Below are 8944 nucleotides of genomic sequence, written 5' to 3' on the forward strand. Positions count from 1 at the left end.
ACTTGCTTTGGGATATTCCCCATCAAGTTATAATGAAATCTGCAACAAATATGTATAATTTTATGACGTTTTTTACTGCTTTAGTTTTCACTTTAGTGAAAATTAGCGGCTAAACTCGAACTTAATACCCACCTCAACATGTGAAAAAAAAGTAATTATGTCTAACAAAATTTCTTCAATTAGTCGATCAATAAGTACTAATTGCTGCTTGGAATGTTCATGAGAGTTACCCGAGCCATAACACAACAGGATGCAGCTTTATCATGAGTGTTACCCGAGCCATAACACAACAGGATCCAGCTTTATCTCCTATGGTTGAACGAATATCGTTTTTTTAATTTTTCTGGCCGCAGTAGCCAACACCCTTGAAGTAATGCCATTACCCATGCATCGTGGAAAATTTTCCCATTCTACCCTCTACATCTATCCCGTATGGACGATGTTGCTTACTCTACTCCTACGTAATGGGGATTTTGAGTGACGTGGGTGGCCAGTATTTGGCCCATATGGGCCGAAAACCACAACAGTTTTCCATTCCACATATCAACAAGTTCAAATCGCGTCATACTACAACAATGCCTGGACTACGATTTGGTATCTAAACCAAGCCATCTTAGATCCCATTTTAGATCTTGACATATATGCCCATTTTCAAAACAATTTACTGACACTTTATCCAAGAATTTTTAGGGCAAAAGTTGACTTAATGGTGACGTTGTTTTGAATATGCAGGAAAGCATTTAGGTAAAGTAGCATTGAATCGGCCGGATCCAGGATAATTTTGAATACCTATAACAACCAAGAGAAAATGTACAAAAACGACGATTCTTGCCGTATTTGTAGAAGTTATTCGAAACGGAAATTAGTACGGAAAAGAAAACTGTGTCGGTAATACAGGTATAAAAGTTGATGTCATCTTTGTACATCTTTTCCATAAGTGCCCCCATGTATTCGCATTAAATATATGAGGGGAATATACCCTTCTTATTTCTGGCATATTCAAGAGGAATTTGGGTTTACACAACTTCGCTCGATTATAATATATTGCATATATCTTATACACCGGTTTTTTGTTTTTTTTTTGGTTGGCTTAACTAAGCACTGATGATCCAACTCATCTCAAAAATTTTTTGTCAATCTATATTATAATCAATTGTTGTTCAAAATTCATTTTTTTATTCTCCCTTCATTTCAGAACACATCAAATAACTACGCTGCATCTGCACGCTTAATTCCTTAACGAATTTCAATTTATTTTTGTTAATTTGTGGAATTAAATATATTTCGTTTTGGGCGGCAAATTGTCTTTACCAAACGTAAAACTGGGAAAAATTATGAACTTGTGTTCATCGGTGGGTGCTACAGCATCATCGACATCATTAGAATCAGACGATCTTCAGCAAGAGACAACAACTGCCTGCGGCGGCGGCGGAGGCGGTGGAGGTGGTAGTACAACAAATTCATCCGCCGGAGGAGGTGGTGGATCTGTAACCCTTACCACACATTGTTTTGGAAATTTAACAGCACCCACATTACATTCAACATCGTCATCATCATCATCGACACATCATCATCAGGGGAACAGTAGTTCGAACAACAACGAAATGCCACCAGAAACCAGACCTAAAATGGTGACTGTTAAGCACCCAGAGTCGAATAAACCCAAGCCAACAATGAAGAAACCCAAGCCCATACAAGCGGATCAAGATGTCTTAAAAGCTCTGCAAAGATGTAGAGATGAAGGTAAGACTATGCACTATTTCTATTACGTTTCAAAATTTAATATTTCCATTTGGTCTGTCTTTCTTTGCAGGTATTAAACGTTTGGACTTGAGTAAATCTTCAATAACTGTTATACCGCCCAGTGTCAAAGATTGTGTACATTTAACGGAATTGTATTTGTATAGTAATAAAATTGGTCAATTGCCACAAGAAATTGGACATTTGGTGAATCTAAAAACCCTGGCTCTAAATGAGAATTCCTTAACGTCTCTGCCCGATACGTTACAGCATTGTAAACAATTGAAGGTATTGGATTTAAGACACAATAAACTCGCCGAAATACCAGCTGTAATATACAAACTACGCTCCCTCACCACACTGTATTTGAGATTTAATCGCATCACCACAGTGGCCAACGATTTGCGCAATTTGACCAATTTAACAATGTTAAGTTTAAGAGAGAACAAAATCCGAGTACTGGGCGACTGTATAGGAGCTTTGGTCAATTTGACCACTTTAGATGTTAGTCACAATCATTTGGAACATTTGCCCGAGGATATAGGCAATTGTGTTAATTTAAGTGCTTTGGATTTGCAACATAACGAATTGCTCGACATTCCCGAGACCATTGGAAACCTCAAAAATTTAGTGCGTTTGGGTTTACGTTATAATCGCCTAAGCACCATACCAAATGCATTGAAAAATTGTAAATGCATGGATGAGTTTAATGTCGAGGGAAACAGTATTACACAACTGCCTGATGGTCTACTGGCTTCACTGAGTGCTTTGACCACAATCACATTGTCACGAAATGCTTTCAGTAGCTATCCTACTGGAGGCCCGGCACAATTCACTAATGTATATAGTATTAATTTGGAACACAATCGTATCGATAAAATACCCTATGGTATATTTTCACGTGCTAAAGGTCTTACCAAATTGAATATGAAGGAGAATGTACTCACAGCTCTACCACTGGACGTTGGTACCTGGATAAATATGGTGGAATTAAATTTGGCCACAAATGCATTACAAAAGCTGCCCGATGATATAATGAATTTGCAAAATCTTGAAATCCTTATACTGTCCAATAATATGCTCAAAAAGATACCCAATACCATTGGGCAATTGCGTAAATTACGCATACTTGATTTGGAGGAGAATCGCATTGAGGTGTTGCCAAATGAAATTGGACTGCTGCATGAATTGCAGAAGCTAATATTGCAGACAAATCAAATGTCTATGTTACCACGAAGTATTGGTCATTTGACAAATCTAACCCACTTATCTGTAAGTGAGAATAATCTACAATTTTTACCCGAAGAAATTGGTTCCTTGGAGAATTTGGAAAATCTGTACATCAACCAAAATCCTTGTTTGGAGAAATTGCCTTATGAATTGGCATTATGTACAAATTTGAAATATCTCAATATTGATAAATGCCCCCTAAGTACCATACCACCAGAAATACAGGCTGGTGGTCCTTCGCTGGTATTACAATGGCTAAAAATGCATTCACCCTACAGGCAAATGTGAGTGGATGGTGAATTACGTACATATTACGTAGGCAATTCATATCCGTATTACCATTATCATCATCATCAACAACCTAATGATATGACACGACATCCCCATCAAGAAGAGAATTAACAGAGAACTAGAACCAAATGTGTAATAACATGAAGCCCAAACAAACAATGGAGAAAACACAATCTAAGAATAACACAAAAGTAACCATATCGAATAGGAGAGTTATACAATTTTCCTAAAATAAAGAAGCCTTCTTTATCTCTCTTCTCTAAAAAATCCTTACGAAATGAACTCTACAAATGAAACGAATGCTTAATCAAAACAAAATACTAAATCCATTATATTCTTGTTTGAAGAAAGGTATAAAAAGCAAAACCAACAAACAAACCACACACACTCACTTTACAGCTTTAATTTATAAAAGAATATCAAAATAAATTAAATATAGAAGCAGCTTTGTCATTTACTACTTACACCTGGAAACGTCTTAAGAACAGATCACAACCGAATATTTTTGAAATTCTAAAAAGCTTCCCGCAAAATCCCATATATTTGACAAGAACAACAACAGCTGTAAAATAATACCAAAACGGGCAATCAACTATATTTCTATATCGCTAAATTGATGGTAAGTTCACCCAGAGACATTGTTTAGAAAAGTTTGCCCAAACGGCAAATATTATTTTATGCTATTTTTTAAGCTTGATTACATTAAGAAATAATTTAGGATATTATTACAGTGCAGGAAAAAAAACATTTTTGTTTTGCTTGTTTTTAATATAAATCCAGTTACATTTTAAACGCCAATAATTTTGCAATTTATTATTCGCTAGATCCTGAATCAGACACCGACTTCTGTTTTAGCAGAAAATTTTCTTTGAATTTTCAATGCAAAAATATATTTCCCCATAAGCGCAAATCGCAAGAATTTATTTTTCTTGTAATGAAAAATAGATATACTCTCGGACTACAATACAATTTTAATTTCAACTTCTCATTAAAGAGAGGCATATTACAAAGGTTTGAGTGTATAAGTTTCAGGGTTAAGAAATTATGACCAAGTGAAAATTTTGCGAGATGCTATGCACGAACATCGTCTGTTCTGTAACTTTAACGTTGAACTCTCTTCCTCGATGTTGAAGATCGGCCCCGACTTAGCTAGAAGTAGGTTGTCTATCCACAAGATAGTAATTTAAATAGTTAAGTTTAAAGTTTCGCATCTACTGCAAGAACTGCAGTCACTTTTTTCCAATATAAGGGGGTAAAGGTTTAGTGGTTGCCTTTTATATTTCGGGATTAGAGAACAAATCAAGTATTAATCATCGAAAAACGCTTTATTGTTTTTCAAAATATATCCCCATTAAGATCTATACACTTTAGTATGACCAAGCACTTTTGCCACTTTGTTTGAGATATCTCCAAAACATGCATTCCGTATCGTCAGTTAATTGAAGAGTTTAATTGTCTCTTTGTTAGAGTGCTTCAAACTGAAAAAAAATCAACCCTTCCATTAACACACGGATTAACGCATGATATGTAACTCAACCTTTACTTTCGGGCTCATAGGCGTAAACCCACGATTCATCACCCACCACGGTTGAATTGACGTGTTTGGAACCACCGCGATCGTATTTTTGAGTATTTCTTTCGACCAAAGTACAATAACTTTTTTTACCGATTGACAAATTGTGTGGGATACAACGTGAACAATTTTTTTTGGTCGTCAAATGTTCATGCAATATTGAATGTATGCTGGCCCCACTATTGCCTAAGGTTATCCCAATCTCACGATACGCGATCGATGATGGTCTTGCAATATCAGTTGGTGCACAGCATCTATGGTTTGTGGAACAACAACTGATTTTGGACGACCTTCACGAAATTCGTCTTGCAGCGAACTACGACCTCGGTTGAATTGTATGGTGAATGGTGAATGGTCCTTGAGCTTCATAGCCATAATTGAATTAAATTCATCGATGCATTCTTGTTGAGTTAATTCACGTCGATAGTTGTAACATCAAGTATATACAATAGTAAGTTCGGCCAGGCCGAATCTTAAATACTCACCACCATGAATCAAATATAATAGTTTCCTTTGGAAATTTCAGGGGGGTTTGATGACAGATATTCTCCCAAGCAGAGCAGTTCAACTAGTACACTTCCCGAAGATAAATTTAAAGACTAGATCAGATTCTGAATATATAAGAACCATTTTTTGTTTGAGTTTTAGAGGAATCATAAACATTCCTTGTAAGTGTGCAAGAAAATGATGAAATAACGCCTTGATTTGAAAATGATTACGAGAAGTAAAATCTGGAAATTTTGCATTCAGTTTCAATTTCCAAATGGACCGATAAAACTAAATCATATACACTTTGTTATGGGTCTAAAATGCCAGTATATTTTCAATTTGTGGCAAATCGGATAAAAACTACAATTTCTAGAAACCATAGGAGTTAAATCGGGAGTTCGGTGTAATGGGGGCTATACCAAAACATGGAAGGATACACACAGTATTCAGCACATCTAATTTGTGTTCTAGAATCTAGACCCCAAATCGGAGGGCCGGTTTATAAGGGGGCTATATCAAAACCGATACACAATGTATTCGGCACACCTCTTTATGGTCCTAGAATACCTCTACACACAAAAAACTTTTTTTGATTTCAATCACGAAAATCGCGGATTCAATCATTTTTTTAATTGAAATGTCTTCAATCACGAAAATGATAGTATCAATCACCCATTTTGATTGAAAACCAACACGATTTTTAATTACAAATTTAATTGACTTTTGTCACGGAATCAATTAATTGTGTGATTGAATCAATTAAAAACGTGATTGATTTTTAACATAAAATTCAATCACAGTTTTAATTGAATCAATTAAAATTTTAATTAATTTCGCGACAAAAATCAATCAACTATTTGATTCATTCAATTAAATAATTAATTGAAATTGGCTATAAATTTCGATCAAAAAATTTATATATTGCGAACCCAAAATCGTATTTAGTTTTTTTTTCTTTTGAAATAAAAGAAAATATGTGTTTCTTATAAAACATATTTAATATTTTATTATTTTTTTAATTATGCAATAGACAAATAAATTTGGTTCTTGTCATTTGTGTTTTGTTCTAACATAACTTACAAATACAACTACTATCAATAACAACTATAGGGTGAAAAAATAAATTATATAAATCATTATCTTCCTTATAATAATAACCATGTTAGCATGTTCCTTCTAATATGTAGATGCGCCTAGATTTCCAATAATTCAGCAGCCTGTAAGCTAAATTAGTTTTTCTGAAAGTAAACAGAATAATTCGAATTTAATTTTGTTCAATTTAAAGTTAATTTTGTTAAACATTACCTGCATAGAATATCAAGTTCAATTCTTAGTTCCAGGTTGCAGAATTATAATCTTCTTTTGCAGTTGTAGTCTTTTAGCATAAAAAGGTGTATTAAGGAGCACGGTAATTTAATTTTAGTAACAATTCCTTTCCAAAATTTCCACACATTAAAATCGTCTATTAAAATTTGAACCAATCAAAGACAAAAATAATGGGAAAGCAATGTAATATTTGGTATTATATTGATGATACTTTGCAAATTCTGGAAATAGAAAAAAATATAAATGGAAAATACATATTTTTATTATTATCGGATATTTTTCATATTTTTAAAACCAAAAGAAATAAGTTTTTTAGCATTACATAATTCAGCTCATTAGTTTATATACCAGATATACTGCTCTCTACTTGGGTTCAAACTGAAAAAGGCAGGCAAAAATGCAATTTAATGCCAACGCTACTTCGGAACTTCAAGGTGAATCTTACTTGGTTTTAAGAAAACTAGGATTGAAAAAAATTTATAATTTTAAAAGATCAATACGGTACCCACTTTTTTATTGCAAACATATTATTATATATTTGATAAAATGATGGAGTTGATGGGATTGATTGGTCAATTTCACGAAATAAAATTGGTCACTAAAAGAAATGAATAAAAAATATATTATTTTAGTCCGTTTAATGTAAACAGGCTTCAATGGAAAACGGTATTCACATTTCACAATTTTTTACCTTCAATAAACGTAGATTGTTTTCCATTTTTACAATACCACAAAACACAGGTAATTTCAAATGCGTTCTGTCATATATTTTTTCAAACCTTTACCACGTGTCCGTTTGTTGTTGCACACTTTATTTATTTCAACCCTTTGCTATGATTTTTTGTTGCGTTCAAAATATTTATGCACACATTTTGAATGCAGCAGGCAGAATGTCGCCAATCATGTTTTTCAATTTACGCGAAAAACAAAAACCCAACCGTTCGTTACGAGTTACTTCCACAGACTGATCTCTCCATCATACATTGTTGAATAAATACCCATTCTCTTGTTCTCTTTTCGCTCTTTCCATTGCTCAAAATTATTCAGTTTCAATCACAAAGGTGATTGGATCGATCACATGTGTAATTGGAAACGGAAAAAATTTCACTCACGTTTGTAATTGAAAATTATTTCCGAATTGATTAACAAATTGATTAAATCAATTAATATTTTAATTGGAAACGTAACAAATATCAATCATTTTTTTAATTGGTTTTTATTCGGATTTGATTAAATAATTAATTGAATCCGTTTCCAAATTCAATTAAGTGTTTAATTGAAAAACTTTTGGTGATCATTTTTTGTGTGTAGATTTCCAATTTCAGTCAAATTGGATAAAAACTACAGATTCTAGAAGCCCAAGAAGTAAAATCGGGAGATCGGTCTATATGGGGCCTATATCAAAACATGGACCGATAATCACCATTTTCGGCACATTTCTTTATTTTTCTAGAATACTTCTAGATTTCCAATTTCTGGCAAATTGGGTAAAAACTACAGATTCTAGAAGCCCAAGAAGTAAAATCGGGAGATCGGTCTATATGGGGGCTATATCAAAACATGGACCGATAATCACCATTTTCGGCACATTTCTTTATTTTTCTAGAATACCTCTAGATTTCCAATTTCTGGCAAATTGGGTAAAAACTACAGATTGTAGAAGCCCAAGAAGTAAAATCGGGAGATCGGTTTATATGGGGGCTATATCAAAACCTGGACCGATAATCACCATTTTCGGCACATCTCTTTATGATCCTAGAATACCTCTAGATTTCCGATTTGAGGCAAATTGGATGAAAATTACGGATTCTAGAAGACCAAGAAGTAAAATCGGGAGATCGGTCTATATGGTGGCTATATCAGAACATAGACTGGTACTCACCATTTTTGGCACACGTCTTTAGGGTCCTAGAATACCTTTAGGTTCCCAATTTCAGGCAATTTGGGTAAAAACTACGGATTCTAGAAGCACAAGAAATAAAATCGGGAGATCGGTCTATATCGGAGCAATACCAAAACATGAACCGATAACCCCCCATTTTCGACACACCAATTTGTGGTCTTCAAATACCTCTAGATTTTCAATTTCAGGCACATCGGATATAAAATACACTCTCTAGACTCCCAAGAAGCAAAATCGGGAAATCGGTCCATATTGGGGCCATACCAAAACATGGACCGATAGGCACCATTTTCGGTACACTTTTTGATGGTCCTAAAATACCTCTAGATTTCCAATTTCAGGCAAATTGGATAAAAACTACGGTTTTTTAAGCCCAAGACCCCAAATCGGGA

The 8944-nt window shown here is 34.2% G+C and overlaps 1 protein-coding gene and 2 long non-coding RNA genes across 3 annotated transcripts in view; 1 reads left to right on the top strand and 2 right to left on the bottom strand.

The window, feature by feature from the left end:
* Window positions 1–8944, top strand: part of Sur-8 (leucine-rich repeat protein shoc-2) — a 32034-nt gene that overhangs the window by 17510 nt on the left and 5580 nt on the right. Inside the window, exons 3-4 of the mRNA XM_075311523.1 lie at window positions 1196–1743; window positions 1814–3880. Of these exons, the coding sequence (XP_075167638.1) occupies window positions 1335–1743; window positions 1814–3258 (1854 nt within the window). The 5' untranslated portion in view covers window positions 1196–1334 and the 3' untranslated portion in view covers window positions 3259–3880. The remainder of the gene's footprint in view (window positions 1–1195; window positions 1744–1813; window positions 3881–8944) is intronic.
* Window positions 1–8944, bottom strand: part of LOC142240252 (uncharacterized) — a 44401-nt gene that overhangs the window by 1353 nt on the left and 34104 nt on the right. The gene's annotated exons all lie outside the window — the stretch shown is intronic.
* On the bottom strand, window positions 6303–6867 carry LOC142241466 (uncharacterized). The gene is made up of 2 exons (XR_012723793.1): window positions 6629–6867; window positions 6303–6561 (listed from the first exon to the last, which is right to left on the bottom strand). It is a non-coding gene; the product is annotated as an uncharacterized LOC142241466 (long non-coding RNA).

This window comes from Haematobia irritans, chromosome 1, assembly GCF_050003625.1.
Source record: "Haematobia irritans isolate KBUSLIRL chromosome 1, ASM5000362v1, whole genome shotgun sequence".
Lineage (NCBI taxonomy): Eukaryota > Metazoa > Arthropoda > Insecta > Diptera > Muscidae > Haematobia > Haematobia irritans.